At 66.4% G+C, this 17,793-nt stretch overlaps 1 protein-coding gene across 1 annotated transcript; it reads right to left on the reverse strand.

Annotated features, from left to right (window-relative positions):
- Positions 1–1,153: 1,153 nt before the first annotated feature.
- ARID3A (AT-rich interaction domain 3A) lies at positions 1,154–17,614 on the reverse strand. Its single transcript, XM_061474579.1, has 9 exons — positions 17,508–17,614; positions 14,664–15,575; positions 13,880–14,195; positions 3,824–3,896; positions 2,761–2,944; positions 2,364–2,611; positions 1,864–2,160; positions 1,700–1,789; positions 1,154–1,588 (listed from the first exon to the last, which is right to left on the reverse strand). The coding sequence occupies exons 2-9, from the start codon at positions 15,095–15,097 to the stop codon at positions 1,389–1,391; spliced, it is 1,842 nt and encodes a 613-aa protein (XP_061330563.1). The 5' UTR covers positions 15,098–15,575; positions 17,508–17,614; the 3' UTR covers positions 1,154–1,388.
- Positions 17,615–17,793: the final 179 nt, after the last annotated feature.

Genomic DNA, 17,793 nt, shown 5'->3' on the forward strand with positions numbered 1-17,793 from the left:
AGAATCTAAAGCCCACCCTGGGTGTAAAAACCTCCCCCCCCCCTCCCTTTGGGATATCTCCTTGTGGAGAGCTGGATCCGACAGCGGCAGGAGGTGGATGGACCCCTCCCCTGCATCACCTCTCTACCCACCCCATAAGGGATGGGGTCCATGGAGCCACTAAAGGGGCACTTCCAGCTGTGGAAAGAGGCTAAAACCAAGCTGGAAAAGCCCCGGATCCCCTGAGATCGCCTCTTCCCCAAGGGAAAAGCAAAGAAAAGGGGGGGGTCCAAGAGCAAGAGAACCCCCCCACACACACCAGGCACCTGGGGAAAGGGGGGGGGGGGAACAACCCACCCTGTGCTTGAGGTGGGAACCTGAGGACTTGAGATACCGAATTGGGGTAAGAAAGGGGGGGTGGGTTCGGTATCGGGTCGTGATTGTGTCTCACGCAGATGGTTTGGGATGGAGGGGGGGGGCAAGGAAAGGTTAAAAGAGTGGGAAAATCCTCAGCGTGGCAGGATGGGGAGAGAAAGATGCTTCAAATCCACCCATAGGGCTGGGGGATCCTGAAGGACCGGGGCACCCCACAGCCCCCCGGTCCTTGAGCATCCCTATCACGGATACAAGCTCCTGCATCCCGTTGCTAAGTGGCTATTTAAGCCAATCCCCCCCCCCCCCCCTCCACCAAGAATCTCCTGGCTCCTGCTCTCACCACGCTGCTTGTTTTGGGGAGGACAAGATGCCCAAACGGGCTTTCCACAGTAGTATAACGGGGGAAGGAATACAAATCAGGCTTTCCACTAAAGCTTTCCCAGTTTCCACTACAGATTTCCCAGTTTTCCAAGCTCCTGTTTCCCTGATGAGCACTAATATATATCATTTTGCATGTTAAAGTTTGATTCTTCTTTCTGAGAATAAAATAGAAGCTATTTACAACGAAACAATCAAACAACAACCTCTTCAAATCCCGTATAGCGAGTCCTCAAAAAGAAAAGGGATTGGGGATAGGGGGAAAAGGAGCTAAATGAGGATCTAAATGGATAAAATATCCCGATTTATCGATGGGGTATTTTTTTTTGCCTTTAGAGAGTGCACCGGAGGGGGGGTTTCACTACAGCTCGCATCGGCAGGCGTCCGTGCGTCTGTCTGGAGGTAACACGAGGTCAAACCCAATAATTAATAATTAATAATAATAATAAATGTACAGTGCAAAGTGTGATGTGAGTGAGGTAAACGGTCCCGGACCGGCGCGGCGCAGCGGGACGAGCCGGCGGCTCCGGCAAAACCCCCCCCTTGGGCTAAAGCTTTTCTGGCTTGTGAAGGGAAAGCCAACAACACGAGGGCACGGGCAGAGCCCGCTGAGACCCCAATGAGACCCCAATGAGGCCCCGGTGCAGGGGTGTTTGTTAAGGCGAAGCGTTGTTGGAGGTAGAAGTGGGCGGCACGGCCAGGTTGGTCGGTGCCGCGGTGCCGCCGCCGCCGCCACCGCTGGTCCGGCTGCCACCGCCGCCGCCGCCGTTGCCTTTGCTGTAGGCAGAGGAAGGGAGCGAGGAGGAGGAGGAGGAAGAGGAGGAGGAAGGGCCGGGCGTCTGGGCGAACAGCACACCTGGGTGGAGAGAGCAGGGGGGCTGAGCCATGGGGCGTTGTGGCCGTGCCGACGCTACCGGGAGTGCCAGCACCGGGGGATGCTGGGGACGGCAGAGGACGAGCCCCTCACCTGTGTAGACGATACCGTTGATCTCAACCGACATGCTGATGCTGTTGGTGCCGTTGCTGCCCAGGCCGGTGGCCGAGTCCTGGCGGTTCTCTGCCGGGGAAGAGCCGGGTTACGGACCCCACAAGGACCACGGGGCCGGGGGCTCTGCCGGGGCTGGCACTGACCTGGCGAGCGGGTGCCCTGGCTGTTGATGCGGATGCTCATGGGCAGCTGGGCCGTCATGGCCAGGAGGTTCTGCTGCAGCGCCCGCTGCATGAGCCGCTGCTGCTCGTCCGTCACCAGCGCCATCTTCTTCTCCGGGGGCTCCCCCGATTCCAGCTTCTCCCGCAGCTGCTCCAGCGCCGCGGCCTGAGCCGCCGCTGCCACCTGCACCGCGGCCGCCTGAGCTGCCACCACGGGGTGCCCGGCCAGCGAGACCGGGAGCCGGCTGGGCACGGAGATGGGGATGGGGGAGTCCTCCTCTGCAGGGGCAGAGCGGCGGTCAGCGATGCGGGGCGCAGGGAGGGATGGATGCCACCACCCCGGCGTGTCCCCTCCTGCCCCTGAGCGGAGTGAGGGTCCCTGGAATGATCCCCAGTGCCCAGAGGAGGGGGACAGGAGCGTGAACACCACCACCCCCCCCCCATTGCTCAGCCCACAGCCCGGGCCCCATAGCGGCCGTTACCTTTCTTGATCTTCTGGACGGGAGCGATGGATCCGCCGTTGGTGGTGGACGCCAACCCCAGCGCCGGCACCGGCAGCTTCGGGGAGGAGAGGAGCCCATGGGTGCCGCCGGGGGAGTAGGTGAAGAGGGAGCTGCCGAAGCCCTGCCGGCGGCCCTCCCGCCGGTTGCTGTCGATGGCCGCCTGCAGCTCGTTGGGGTTGCTCAGCCCTCGCTTCTCACATTCGTAGGGGTACAGGTACTTCATGTACCTGCAGGAGGAAAGGGATGGGGAGGATGATGGTGACGGCGATGGTACCCATCCATCCCTGTCCGCCCCCATGCAGGGCAGCACCATCACCACCGCAGGACCCCCCCCGTCCCCGTCCCTGCCCGCCACGCCGAGCCCCCCGCCGCTCACTGGGTGCGCAGGGTGAAGGCAGCGCTGGTGATGGAGGTGGGCAGGTTCAGCCCCTTGGTGATCTCTCGCCACAGCTTCTTGTTGATCACCTCCACCAGGCCGCCCTTCTCCGTCACCAGCGTGTACAGCATGTACAGGTCCAGCACCTGCTTGGCCATGATGGGGATCCGGTTGACGGGGGTCCCTGGGGAGCGGGGAAGGGAGGAGAGAGCGGGTCTGGGTTCTGCTTTCTCACCCCAGGGGGAAGCCATCGAGACCCCCAGCGAGGCAGCGGGGGGGGGGGGGGTGTTGCTGCTCATCCCCTCCCTCCCACCATCTCCTTCCCCCCTTGGACCCCCCCCTCTGAGCATCAGCCTCATGAGCAAAGGAAACAGAAACTCGCGCCTGCAGCCGCAGCTGAGCGCGGTTTCTCAGGCTGAGCCCGGTGGCACCCGGCAACACGAGTTATTTATAACGGGGGTTATTCATGGGGGTCCCCTTTAGGGATGGGGAAGGGGCTGCAGCGCATCCCCCTCTCTGCCTGCCCAGCTCCGGGGTGTGATCTCGGTGGGACGCTGCCAGTGGGGGTCCCCCCCCCTCTCCATGCACAAACACACACACACAGAGCACACGTGCTTCCCCCAATGCCAGCCCCACAAAGGGCTGGAGGCAGCGATGTGTCAGCACTTCCAGAGCTGTTTTCCATGCAGGAACCAGACCCTTAGCTTCGTTTCCAGCCCTTTCCATGACTCCCCCTGCCCCCCGGACACAGCATCCCACACCCCAGCAGAGTGAAGAGGTAGCAAGGGGCTTCATCCTCAGTGATAACCTGGGGGGGGACACACACACACTGGCTGGGGGCAACATGCCCAGGGTTGGCCAAGAGCCGGAGCGGGTGAGGGGAGCCCGGATCCAGCCCAGCAGGTTTGACCCCATTGTGCAAAGAGGTTAAAAATTAACCATGGGCCCGAGCGGGGCTGGGACTGAACTCGGGGTGAGGAAATGAGCCCCCAGCCCTGGGGAGGATGTGGGTGGGTGGGGGGAGAAGGGGGAGCCTCCGGGGCAGAGATCCAGGGGAGCTCACCTCGCTTCTGCATGAAGCTGAAGAGGTCGTCCAGGAACTCCTTCCTCCTGGGGTCCCCATCCAGCTCATACAGCTGCACAACGAGAGGAGAACACCACTCAGAAACCCCTATGCCGATGCTCCCCCCCCAGTACCAATGCTCCCCACTCCTGTACCAATGCCCCCCACCACCCCAGACCCCCCCGATACCCCAAACCAGCATCCCTGGGCTGTGATCCTGGAGCCTCACAGGATGCCGAGGGCTCTGGGGATCCGTGCATGGGGCCATGGGGTCCCCAAGGTCCCTGCAGCTGAGGCTGGACCTGGCACCACCATCCCCTGCCCCACTGAGAGCCGGTGCAGCTGCGAACACCGTGGTTGGCCCCTGCTCCTCTCGGGAATGCCGATCCCAGGTATTTTTAGCATCCTGCTCGGCGCAGACTGGAGCGATGCTTTGGCACGATCCCTCCTCCACACCTGCAGCGCCGGAGAGACCCAGCGCCAAGAGAACCGGCTGGTGCGCGTCCGTGAACCAGGAGGCTTGCGCCTGCAGCGGTGGGCTCAAAACGGCTCCCTGGGGGTCCAGCGCTGACAAATGAGGAGGGCAAAGCTGCCCCATCAGGGCTGGCAGCACCTCCTCCTGCAAGAGCATCTCCCCGGGCTCACCGGAGCGAACCCCGGCACTGCCGGAGCGGGGCAAGGCCTGGGGCACCTCGAGCGCCCGGTTGTGCCGGGGCACCTGGTGTCAGGGGTGGCTGCATCCCGACACGGCGCATTCCTGACTGATTTATGGCAGCAGGGATGTGCTGCGGAGCGCCCGGCCCCCTCAGCGCGGCGCGGTCCAGAGCCGCAGGCGGTGGTGGCTGGGGGGGACGCTCCTCATCCTCATCCCCCCTCGTCGAGGAGGAGTTGTCAGAGCCGGGGGCTGCCCAGGCGCCACGGGGATGGACGGCACGGCGCGGGGCTCCCGCTTTCCTCAATGACAGCTTTGAGCAGCTGCCAGCGGCACGGGGCTATAAATATCACTGCGTAACCCAGCCAACGCGCACCGCGTTCAACCGGGTCACCGGTACACCCGCTCGTCCCGCGGGCACACGGCGGCACCGGGACCCACTGCCGAGGCCCCTTCTCCCACTGCACCCCCCCCCTTCACACACACACCCCCCAGATCCGGACCCCGCGGGGCTGAACTCAGCTGCCGGCGCCGATCAAAGGGATCAATGGGGCCGTGATAAGAGGGGCCGGGCGTGCGGGAAAGCCATAAACCCCCCAGTTCCCCTGGAAACCTCACCCGGCCCCAGCAATCCCGCCGGGAAAGGGCCGGAGCCACCGGCACCACCGGCCAAGAGCCCTCAAAGCACATCTCCTACCCCAGCACCCCGGGGTCCATGGGCAGCGGGGAGCCTCGAGGGGCACCGGCACCAGGGATGGAGTGAGACAGAGAGGGCACTGCCATGGTGGTTCATCCCGACCGGCTGAGGGATGCGGGGCTGGAGCCAATCCAGCCTTTCCTCGAGCAGCACTGGAAGCTGCTCAAGTTAAATCCAAACCTGGAGAGGGAGAAGGGTCCCGGACCACGGTGGGTCACGGCATGACCGTGGAGCTGTCCTGGCACAGTGCAGGGGGGTCACGAGGAGCCCATTAACCTACAGAGCTCTAAAACGGATTGGCCATTTAGGAAAACACCGGAGGGCTCCATCCACCTTCAGCAAGGCAGCTCTTGGCTAAAGCTGCTACCGGGGTGCGTATGGAGAGTTATTGACTGCCAGGACCCCCTTTCTCCCCCCTCACCCTGGCTGTGAGCCCCCCTTCTGGCATCGTCCTGAAGGGAACGTTTAAGAGGATGCAGGAAAACGAGCCATCAGCTGAGGAAAGCGTGCGCCGGGCAGGACATGGGGATTAGCGGCCGCCCTTTCACGTGCCCCCCACTGCCCGCAGCATTGGTGGTCCCAATCCAAGCTCCGCCGGCCACAACCGTCCCCCTTCCCGTCCCCCCCCATCAGGATGAAGCAGTGTGGGGTCACTAAGGGAGCCCCATTCCCAGCCGGTGCCCTTGAGGCCCTGCGGCACGCCCAGCGCCGCAGCCGGGCAAAGGCCGTGTCGCAAGCTGCTGCCTGCGGTTACCGGTGAGATTTCGACAGCTCCACCGCGCTCCAGAGCAGGGAGAGGGGCTCAGCCGGGCCCACAAGACCTTGGTGCGGCTGTGCCAGGGAGCCGGAGCAGGGGATGTGCCGTGACCGCGGCATCACCGAGCTGTCCCCGTTCCCCCTCGCCACCGGGCATGGAATGGGGCAGGGCGGGGGGGAACGATTCCCAGCAGCACCACGCAGGGTTTCCCTTGCATTGATGGCAGCCTGGCTGTGCCATCACTGGCAGCCGCACACCCCGGCACCACTGAAAGGCACCGCAGGGCAGCTTCGATACCGGGGCTCAAAATAAAGATTGAGGAACAGAAACGTGCTCTCGCATCGGCAGCGGGTGAAACCGAGCGCGGCACCACCGCACCGAAATCAGCAGGTGCCGGTGCCCTTCCGGCCATCGCTCACGGCCTCCTGCGCGGCGCAGAGTGCGGCTCGGTGCAAAGGTAGCGCCGGGCAGGGAGCCGGGAGAGGCCGCGGGGCCGCTGCTGAGTCAAGAGATTCCCGTTTCGTAACTGGGGAGGCTGCAGGGAGGTGGAAACGGCTCAAACCGCAACGCAACGAGATCCCCTCGCCACGGCGAGGCCGCGGTGCCGGGGATGCCGCGGCACAGCCAGGATAAGAGACACCCCCGTCCCTCCCCTGTCCTGGGGATGGGGATCTGGTCCCAAGCACCCACTGCTCCCGGTGCTCGCTCAGCACAGGGCAAACACCACCGCTATGTGCCACGGTGCCCGACCCGCCTTGCCGGCGGCACAACCGCCATGGGTCCCCCCATGGCCGGCTGAGGACACGGTGCCAGATGGCTGTTGCCAGCAGATATATAATTAAGTGGAGGAGGAATGAGGAAAGGGGGGGGGGGGGGGCGGTGCTGAGCCCGCACCCCGGCAGGATGCCGGCCCGGCGTTTGGTGTGGATGACCGGATTAACGATTCAAACCAGATTACGGGAAAATCCCAACCCGGTGCCTTTCAAAGGGCTGGCGGGGAGGCGGCCCCTCGGCAATGCCAGGAATGCAGCACAGAGCCCTCGGCACGGGAGCGGTGCGTGCCGGGGGTCCGGGAGGGACCGAGATAACCTCCCCAGCCCACTGCTCCCCATCACGGCAGGCAAAGGGGTAATTACAGCAGGGAGGGGAAGCACTCAGCAATGCCGGGACTTACACCAGAGACAAGTGAGGGTGTCCCCCCCCCACAACCAGAGCAGGGGTGTGCAGGGCTGTGGCTGCAGAGAAGCCCGAGTTAAAAGCATCTCCCCCCCCCCCCCAACCCCAGCTTGGTTCTGGTTTTCAGGCCTTGGGGATTAATTTCCAAGTCTCTTTTCCATCGCCAGGAAGTCCTGGCACTCTCGGCCTTCCTCCCTTCTCCTCGATACCGGTTTGGGACGTGCATGCCGTGACCCTGGGTGGCGGGGGGGGGGTCAGGCCCTCTGGCAGATCCCGCTGCCTTCCAGAGGCTGGAAAATCCTGATTTTCTGTATTTAGGGAAAAACCCCAAAGGCAGCAGCAGGGCAGAGCCCACGCCGGTGCGGCGCCTGCGGCAGGTACCGAGGGAAGCCTCTGATTGATGCTAGAGCGGCGTGAAAGCGGCGGCTGCAGGGAGTGGGGGTCTCCTTCTCTTCCTTCCTTCCTCCAAGCATTCCATAGGGAACGTCCCTTTGTCCCGCTGACAGCGCAGGGGCGATGCCGGGCAGCGGGGGGGGGACGGGAGGAACCGCGCACGTTAACGAGTTATTTAACGCACATAAACACCAAGGGGGTGTTTCCCGGCCCCCCGCATGCCTTGGCACCGGCCCCGCACCGCGGCTGGGGGTTGCAGGGGAAGAAAGTGCTTTGTAAGAACCAGAGAGCGGGGATGAGGCGTTGCGGGAGATGCTTGAGCTGCTTTCCCGTCAGACGGCGGCTGAGTCACGGCTGGGGTTCCCGAGGCCGTGGGGCCCCGTCGGTCCCCCCCATCCAGCACAAGGAATGGGGTTTGCTGGGGCCTCTCCCTCCCAGCGAAGGGCAAAGGGGGAGTCCGGCGCAGATCCCGCTGCAGATAAAGCGCTCGGCTTAGGGACGGGGCAGCTCTCGCTGCTCCCATCCCCGAGCCCCCTCCAAAGCACAGCGGTCTCCATTGCGGGCTGGGAAGGGGCAGCAGGGATGTGCCCCCTCCCATTAACCCCTCCCGGTCGGCCGGCCGGGAACACGCCCGTGCGGGATGGGGCCGAGTCCACTGACCGGCCCGGCGGGATTCCTGCTGCCGGAGCGCGGGGGCAGCCGGGGAGCTGAGGGGAGGGGGGGTGGCGAGAGCTGGGCCCTCGCCCCGTGCTTCCCGTCGGCACCATTGTTCCCGCTGGTTCCCAGCATTGTCCCCTTGGCGGGCCAGGACACGGCCCCATCACCGCTCCCCACCGGTGCCCCCTCCTCAGGGACAAGCCCGGTCCCAATCCCCGGTCATCGCCCCCCGACTCGGGGGGCCCTGAGACCAACCACGCTCCCCCCAGCATCAGCAAACCACCCCCACCCCCCCGAGTGATGCTGTAGCTGCATCCGTGCTGCGGTCCTGCGGGACCCACACCACTCGACGTGGGGAAGGGGACAGGGACGAGTAGAAGCTCACGGCCAAGCAGTGCCCCGACCCAAACCAAGCCCCCCCCATTAGACCCACAGAGCCCCCGTGCCCAGGCTGGGGGCAGCAGCCGTACGGGTGACCCAGGGGCACGCAGGCCGTGTCAGCGCCGGCACCGCGGGTGCCACCGGCACGGAGGGGGGACATTGAATGGGCGAATTAGTCGCCGTTTAACCTCCCTGACCCACCATTGTCCCTGCGCCCGAGGCCGCCCTCCCCACCGCGCTGCGGGGCCCGGCAGCAGCCGCAATGCTCCGCATGGAGCCACCGGCCCGGGCGGGCTGACAGCGGCTCCCAAGACGGCTGCGCTGCGGCTGCTGCTGCTGCTGCTGCTGCTTCCCCTTCCTGCGGAGGAGGAAGCGAATCCTGCTGCAGTTGCATTTCAAACCATGGTTTCTGCGGGTCCTGCTGGGCAGCAGCATCTGAGCTGAGAGCTCGGGGCCAAGCAGTGGTAGGACGGGGGTCCTGGGGGCTGTCACCCCCTCTCTAAGCCGGGCGATGGGATGCTGGCCCTGGTGCGTGCCGGCGCTTGCCCTTGACACGAGCTCGCTATCGCCCCAGACCTTGTGCAAATATTAATTCAGTGCAGCCAGGCAGGGTTCACAAAGCTCGGCCCAGGCAGCAACACCCAGCGCCCGGCTCATCCGCAGCCCCATGGCACGGGCCGGGAGGGGGGAACACGGCCAAAAGCAAAGCTTTTCCTGACAGAGAAACAGAGCAAAGCCTTGGGGGACCCGGTGAGCTCCCCGCTTCGGGCTGTCCGTCCCCCTTGAGACCCCCGGGTGCGGGGCAGTGTGTGAGCACAGGGACAGCGGCCCCGGCAGCAGAGCTGGGGTTTAAATTCCACCATATGTAAATGATCGGCTTAGAGCGGGATCGCTGGGAGCCGGAGCAGATGAGTCACTGTCACCAGGGCTTCCACCACCGCCCGGATTTGGCTAATTGCAAATCTGTTCCTGAAATGCGAGGTCCGTCCATCCAGGGCACAGCAACTCCACCGGCTACACCAGTGTCCCTGCTGGTATCGGTTGGGGGGGGGGGAGAGACCCACACTCCCCAGTCCTACCCATGGGAGCTGGCAGAGGTCCAGCAGCCCCTCCAGCAGATGGTTTTGACAGGGAGCCAGCACTGGGCCATCAGCCCTGCAGAGGCAGGGAAACTGAGGCAGGAGGCAAAGGGATTTAGGGCCAGGGTCTGCCCCGGTGCTCCCCGCTGCCATCTCTAGCAGGGGGGACAAGGAAGTGACCACAGCAGGGACGGCGCTGCCCCGTCCATGGGATACACGTGGGTTGTCACCAGCTCCATCGAGAGGGGACCCTGGCACAGGCACATGAAGTGACCAAATGGAAGGGGCCGGGAGCAGGTTGGGAGCCAGGACCTGCACCCTAAACCCCCCGATCCGGCTGCCCCAGGGACTCGGCGCCCGGCAAGCAGCTGAGTACCAACAGAGACGCTCCCCCCATCCCTAAAACACCACCTGCCCCCCACCCTGGCCCCCGATTGCAGCACGTCCGGCTCCGCGCCGGGCCCCGCTCCTGCGGTTTGGGCCAGAAATAGGGCGATGGAGCAATGCTGCTCCCTTGCCCAACCGCCCCGCGGCCCGGCGGGTGTTTGCTTTGCTGACAAAAGACCTGCCCTTGCTCTGCTGTTCCCCCCCTCCCTTCTTCTTTTAAATAAACCCTCATTCCTGTTGGTTCAGCTGTGCTGGAGCCTCCTCTGCAGCCCTTGAATCAGCCGGAGCCGGGGTGGGGGAGCTGAGGCTTGCGAGGGGGACACTAACAGACAATGCCAATGCGGGAGGACCAAGCCTGGTTCCCATGCGGAATGGGGTGGGGTGGGGTGCTGGTTCACCCAGAAGCAAACACAGCGAAGGCACTGGCCACTGGCCCATCCCTGTCCCCTACGTTGTGCGTTATCCCTGGTCTCCTTGGGAGAAATGGCTTCACTCGGTGTCCAAACACCGGAGCAGGCACCAGGCAGGGCTGGGGGAGGCTAAGCCGCTCTCACCAAGAAGTCCCTGACCCCCGGCCAGGGATCCGGTGGGATTACGGCTCCGAGAAGGCTCCCTGAGCACCGCGAGCCAATTACCGGGATGGATCCCAGCTTGGGAGCACCCTGCAGCGAGCCGGGCGCAGGACGGCGGCACCGCGGTGGGCATGGCCCTTGTCCCATGAGGGGTCCCCTCCTCGCCCCCGTTATCTACCTCCTCCCAGCACAGGGGGGGCCCCATGGTGCTGCCCTTTATCTGGCCACGCCACGGCACCGGCCAGAGCTCAAACGCCTTTAGGGCTGGGGGGCTGGTGACATGCGGGTCCCCCTTTCCCTGTGCAGGGGCCCCCTCGCCCTCGGCTCATGCAATAAAGCACTAATCAATATTTTAAGGACAGTAAATGGACCCTCGTGAAGGGGCCGTGGGCCCCCCCCCCCCGTGCCCTCAACCAGCACTGGTGGGGGGGCAAAAGGAAATAAACCATGGGAGGAAGGGTTCAGGGCCCCCACGCCTTAACCAGAGCCTGGGTTTTGGAGGAAAACCAGGCTTTTCCCGCAGGAAAATCCCAGCTTCATCTTCCCGGGAGTCACTGTGCTCCCAGTGTGTGAAATCCTGGAAGCAGGCAGGATGAGGGGGGGCAGGTTTTGGCTTTTGCCCCCCCCCCGAAGCTGCAGATTTGCTTTTGGTTTACTTCTTTCTTCCCCCCCCCCCCCAAATCATTGCCCTTTGAAACGCTGCAGTGGGGCAATGCTCAGCTCAAGATAAGGGCTGAGGTTTTCACCCCCTTCCATGTGCCACCGTTGCCCCCATTTGGGACACCTTAAGAAACCTCTTGCACCCCCCCCCCCCCCGCAAAGCATCAGCTTCTCAAAGCCTCCGCTGCTTCCTCTGAAGGCGAGGGTGTTAAACACCAGCCTGAGGCAGCCCAAACACAGCACCCCAAAGGGGACACCCAAATCGGAGACAGTGCCTGGTGCAGGGGGCACCAGGAGGTAGATTCCTCCCCCCCAACCCTGCAGGACACGGTGCTGGTGCCCGAGGGAGTGCAGGCAGCACAGGAAGCTCCCCAAGGGGCACAGGCAGGAAACTGGTGTTAGTAGGGCACAGTAATAGCAGTAACGAAACAGAAAGGTCAGGAGGGGGGTTCCATGCAGAGCCCCGGGGTTGGGGCACGGACTCAAAGCAGGTTTCTCCCCGGCAGAGCTGGCTGTGAGCAGCACCGGAGCTTTGGGATGGCTTGTGCCCTATGGAGCAGCAGTGTGACCGCTGCCCCAGGCTCACCCCCAGCCCCTGCGACCGCCACAACCAAGCCGGCATCACCCAGCCCCTGTGGGGACCTGTTGTGCCCTTAGGGGTGCCAATCCAAACCCACACAAGAGCATCAGTTGGGGATGTGCTGATGCCATCCCGGTCCCCTCCTTGCTACGACAGGCACGAGGTCAAACCGAAAGCGAGCCTGGAGGAGGAGGAGGAAGAGGAGGCTGTGGGGGCCATCACCCATGGGGATCCTCCTCCTCCGGGCCCCAAAACGTCCCTTTCCCCATCGAGGAGCCACCGAGCCCCCCATAGCGCCGGGGGCTCCTTTGTTCTGCTGCCTGCGCCCGGGTCAGCGCCGAGCTGACCTCTGCCTCGCGGTAGCTGTCCCCGGGGACGGGGAGGTGCCACGCGCCGGCTCCCTCACCTCCATAACCTCCATAACTCTTCCTCACGCCCTCCCCTTCCTTGAGCTGGGCCCTCTTCCTCCTCCTCTTCCCCCCACGGCTCAACCCGCTTTGCAGGAATCTGTCCCATACGGGGCAATGAAACCCCGTTGTGGAGGATGGGGACAGCCCCTGGGAAGAGGTTTTGGTGCAGATGGGCACCCACACGATGGCATTACCCGGTGAGGACCACGTCCTCCAGCATAGAGAGCACCATGCTGGGTCATTCACCAGCACATCCAGAGCTGAACCCCAACCGCGGCTGCAGGGAGAGCACCCCTGGACCCAAACCGACCCCTTCCTCATCTCCCCACCGCTGCGGGAAGGCAGAGCACCGGCACGGCTGCGCTCCCGGCACCGCATCCCCACGGGGATGCGTTCGGCCACGACGCGCCGGCGGGGCAATGGGGAACGCATCCCCCCCCACCGGCACTCACTGTTTACATTCCTGCTGCTCCTCGGCGGGGCCGGGGCTGGAGCACGGCACGCGCTGGAGGGTGGCCAAGGAGGAGCTCCCGGCCAGCGCCGCGCTGAGCTGAGCCCAGCAACCCCTGGCCCGGCTCCAGCGGCCGCGATCCAAGCGCCGGGGAAAGCCTCACCCGGCCGGCGCTGCTCCCACAGCGGCCGCTTCCCCCCCCCCCCCCCCAACCTTGGCTGTTGCCATGATTAACCATAACCACAGTGCCGGGCTCTTCCTGCCCCTAGCACATCTATGGGCTGCCGCACCGGCGTGGCGCGGGTCGACGCCAACCACCCACCCTGGATCTTCCTGTTGGATCCCAAGGGCTGCGAGCGACTGCCGGGCACCGAGACGGTGATGAACAGGAAGATCACGGCTGAGGTATCACAAAAACCTGTAGCAGACAGGAGCTCACGGGCCCGGCCCTTTGCTCCCCGACAGCAGGAAGCACCCAAAGAGAAACCACAAGACGGGAGCAGTGTGGGTGCTGCTGGGGCTCCGCGCTGCCTCGTGCTTCCTCCCCGCATCCAGATGTGCCGGCAGATCCCGGCAGCCCCTTCCCCCTTTTGGGAAGGATGCGAATGGGAAGGGGCAGGGGCCATCGCATCCCTCCCAAAAGGCCACCACCAAGCCCCGGCTGCTCCATCTGGGTCCCATCTGCTGCTGTTGGCTCCTGTCCCTTCCCCCAGCCCTAAACTCAGATGTATTTAAACACACACATCAAAGGTGCCGGGCAGCCCCCGTGGAGTCCCAGCTCGCACAACGTTTCCTTCTATTAGCTGGAAGTGGGGCACAGCGAGCTCCAGAGCCTGCAGCATCCATGGGGCCGGAGCCGTCCCGCTGGGCATCACCTCTGTGGTGACGGTGATGGGGAGGAAGCCAGGTCCCCACCAGAAGCGGGAGTTTGGGATGGATTTTCACACCGTTATCAGCAAGAATCCCTGCGCAAACCCCATCACACCGCCCGCCTGCGCTGGGGCCTCGGCGCCAACCGGGACACCAGGATCCCATCAGAGCCACCGACCAGGGAAGGGGTGAGGCTGAGCCCAAGCACCAAGATCCCAGAGGATCCCAGTGTGCCCTTAGCAGCTCGACCGGAGGACACGGCGGCACCGATAGGGATGCACGGCAGAGCCGAGAGCAGGGGAGGGGACGCACGCGTGTCTCGGCGGGCACCTACTTGCTTGAACTGCTCCTCGTAGGTCCAGTCACCGTGGTCGGGCGCTGGTGGCGGGGGCTGCGCGTGGCCCAGCCCCGGGGGGAGCCGCTCCTGCCCGCCCGGCACCCGCTGCGGCTCGCCCCGGTAGTGCTGCGGCGCCGGCGGCTTGCGGAGCAGCAGGGAGCCCGCGCCGGCCCCCACCGCCTCTGCTGAGCCGAGCCCTTCCTCTCCCATATCTTCCTCCTCCTCGTAGTCTTCCTCTTCCTCCTCCTCCTCTTCTTCCTCTTCCTCCTCGCCCAGGTCCTCTTCAAAGTCATCTTCGTCCCACTTGCCCTTCCTAGAGCAGGAGGGAGAGGAAGGATTCAGCGGCTGGGTCCCACACGGGGCAGTGTCCCCCCTCCTCTCCCACCTGCCCTCCCCATGGGCACCCCACAGCCGTGGGGCTGGGACCACCCACCCGGCACACAGTGACCTGGTGCAGCCCCAGCGGTGGCTCTGCCATATGGCTCCCGCATATTCCCTGCCCCAGAGAGGCTGCGAGGAGGCAGCCACGAGGGCCCTGCATTATTTAGAGCCAGCGCAGCATCCTCTGTCACGGCCCCACACAGCTCTCGGGCAGAGACGGAACGTTGCCCCATGCCAGCATCCAAGACATCCCCACGGCACTAATCCACAGCACAGGCTTCCCCGGCAGCCTCCACCACCACTGCCAGCCCCAGTGGGATGCTGGTGTCCCCAGCTGTACCAAAACCCACCGGAGCCGGATCACATCCCTGCCCCTTCCCCAGTGCTGGCGAACACTCACAGATCCTCCTCCTCCTCCGAGCCCATCTCCTGCTGGTACCCGCCATCCTCCTCCTCCTCCTCCTCCTCCTCGCCGTGTTCCTCCTCCTCCTCCTCCGAGGCCTGGCTCTCATCCGACGGCCCGGGGCTGGACGAGTGGCTCAGGCCGGCGGCTGCCGCCCGCATGGCAGCGAGAGCGGCCATCTGCGCCCGCTGCATGTGCGCGCTCTCGGGCTCCGCTCCTTCCTCCGAGGGTGCCGGGGCCGCATCCTGACCGCGGGCACGGGCCGGGGTGCTGGCTGGAGGCTGCCCCGGGCCCGGCGGGGGCTGCGCCGGAGGGGACGCGGAGCGCTGCTGCTGCTGCTGCTGCTGCTCCTGCTGCCGCGCTTCCAGCGCCTGCTGCAGCCGCGCGCGCTGCTGCCGCTGCAGGTTCTCCATCACCGCCTGCAGCTTCATGGCTCTGCCGGCGGGCGGAGGGTCCCCGGGGGCACGGGGGGCCACGCAGCCGGGGGGCAGCACCCGGGGGCCGCGGGGGGCAGCGCCCGGCACGCTGCTGTGCTCCAAGGCTGGGCCGCGCCGTGGGGGGCAGCCCTGCAATGGGGCTGCCCGGGGGGGCGAGGGCAGCTGAGGGGCTGCAGTGCTGGTGGGTGTCCGGGCAGGAATGGCCACCACCGGCAGGGCAGGGCAGCAGGATGTGCCCCCGGCCCCCCTCAGCCTTGCCCCGATGCCTCCTTCACTCGAGGGCTCCCTGGGCTCAGGGTGCTGCCGGTGAACGCGTCCGAAGCCTCCTTGGGCTCAACAGGCAGCAGCTGTAGCCCGGAACATCGCTGCCTCCGTCACCAACCGGGGTCAATGCGGTGTGTACCCCCCCGTTCGGAGCCTGGCGTCCCTCAGTCCTCCTCTGGCTCAGCTTCTGGCACGCGTCGGCACAAACCTGCCGGGAGAAGCGGAGCCGAGGGTCAGCGGAGCTGGTGGCAGGAGCCGGCGAGCAGGAAGGAGTTAAAGACAGCGCAGGAGCCTCATTAATCTCGAGCTAATGAGATAGGGCCGGGGCCCTGCTGCTGGAGGGGGAAGGGGCCTGCCGGACCCGATAGCCCAGCCCGGCCCTGCAGGCAGCGGATACCGGGATACGGGGGGGACCAGCGCACGCAGATAACAGACCCGCTGGGAGGGCAGAGCCGCACCGTGGGTCGCCCATGGGGGACAGGGCAGCTCCGCACGTGGGGACACCAGAACAGTCCCAAAGTGTAGGGGGAACCCATGTGGGATCCCCAGGGTGATGCAGGGCTGTGGGTGCCTCAACTCTTTTTCACCCCGCCGGCGCGCACTGGAGGAACCAGCACAGCACGCCCTCACCCAGCACAACCAGAGCCCATGCCAAAGGCAAGGAGGGAGCTCACGGCCGTGGCGGTGCCACGCACGGGCAGTGCTGCCCCGGCGGTGCCGGAGAAGGCGGCAGCGACTTCTGGAAAGGGGAACCCATTTCCAGCGCGGTCGCTTCACCCGCGCCTCTCTGCAGCCGCCGCCGCCGCATCCGCTCGCAGCCCCGCCGCGCTCTGCTCGGCCGCTGCCGCCACGGGGAGCCCGCGCTGCTGCCTCAGTTTCCCCTCCTCTACCGCAGCCATCCCCATGGTGCGGGAGGCATCGGGGCAGGGGACTGGGTCCCTCCATGCTCCGCACCGCAGCAGCGTCCGGCCGCGTCCTGTGCCAAGGGCTCGACTCCGTCCCCTGCACCGGCGAGTGCCACGAGCAGAACCAGAGCGAGACTCGTCCCAGGCACGTGCTCCTCTGGCGAGTCACCAAATCACTCAGTGCCAGCACCGGCGCTGCCGGGAGCCGGGTGCGGAGCTGCAGCCTCCAGCCCCGGCCTTGCCCCCGCTGCCACATCCCCGCAAGGGACCGGAGCCCGAGCGTGGCCCCCGCGGTGACTCCAAGCCCAGAGGACCGTGGCACCCCGGCCCGCGGTGACCTTGAGCCGTGCCCCTTTGTCCCCTCCTGGCCGCTCGGTGCCTCCCGGCTGCGGGGGGGGGGGGGGGGGGGGGGCGGATTTGGGGCGTCCCCGCGGGGGCAGGTGCTCGGCAGCGACAGCGGCTGCACCGGGCTAAAAATACCCGGCACGGGCGGGGTGGGAGCGACGGGGCCTTTGTGCCACCGGCACCGGGCCCGGCCGCGGACGGACACCCCCGGCTCTCCGGTGGGGGGGGGGGGGGAGCTCACGCCACCGCGGGGCATGAAGCGAGGACGGACCCGGGGGTTGCCGGTCCCTGGGGACAGACGGAGATAAGGGGGGCCGCGGGGGGGGTTCGTCCCCAGGGCTGAGCCCGGCCCCGGGGCACGTGGCACCGGCGGCCCCCGCCAGCAGCGGGGGGGGGTGGGGGGGAAGCGGCCCCCCCCCAGGCCGGGATGAACCAGCGGCTCCCACCCGGTCCCGGCCGCCTCCTCCGGTCGGTGCCTCGGGACGCCCCGGGCGCGGGTACAGGGCGGCGGCGGCGGCTCCGTCCCGTGTCCCCGGGCGGGGCGGGGCGGGGCGGGGCGCGGGGGGCTCTAACCGGCCGGGACAGTAACGCCCGCAGGGGACGGAGGGGCCGCGCCGGGAGCGGCCGCGGGGGAGGGAGCCGGAGCCCCGGGCCCCGCGCGGGGGAAGCGTCCGGTAACCGGCCATAAAAGGGAGAAGGGGAGCCCCGGTCCCGCCCTGCAACCGGCCGCGGGGGTCCCAGCCCACCCAAGGGACGCGGCCAGTCCCCGGTCCCGCCCAGCCCCCGAGCGCGGCGGGGAGCCCCCGATCGCCGGTACCGGCCAGCGGGGGAGGTCCCGGGGGAGGTCCCGGTGCCGGTCGCAGGGCCGGGGGGGGGGGTTCCCCGCTTACCCGGTGGAGGCCGAGCGCCGCGAAGCCGCATAGCAGCGGCGGCCGCCCGGGGCTCGGGCTGCGGCGGGGCCGGGGCGCGATCGCTGCCCGCTCGGCGGCTGCTCTCCCCGCGGGCAGGGGGCGGTGCCCGGCCCCGCCCCGCCCCGCGCTGCCATTGGCCCACGGCGCCCTCCGCGCCCCGCCCCGCCTCCCCATTGGTCCGCTGCGGCTGCCGCATGCAAATACCGCGCGGGGAGCGCGGCCGCAGCGCCGCCTAGCGGCCGGGAGGGGCAGCGCCGCCGCCTTG

This window comes from Pezoporus flaviventris, unplaced genomic scaffold (assembly GCF_033815535.1).
Source record: "Pezoporus flaviventris isolate CSIRO_AGI_PZ_B2104156 unplaced genomic scaffold, CSIRO_AGI_Pfla_v1 ptg000080l, whole genome shotgun sequence".
NCBI lineage: Eukaryota > Metazoa > Chordata > Aves > Psittaciformes > Psittacidae > Pezoporus > Pezoporus flaviventris.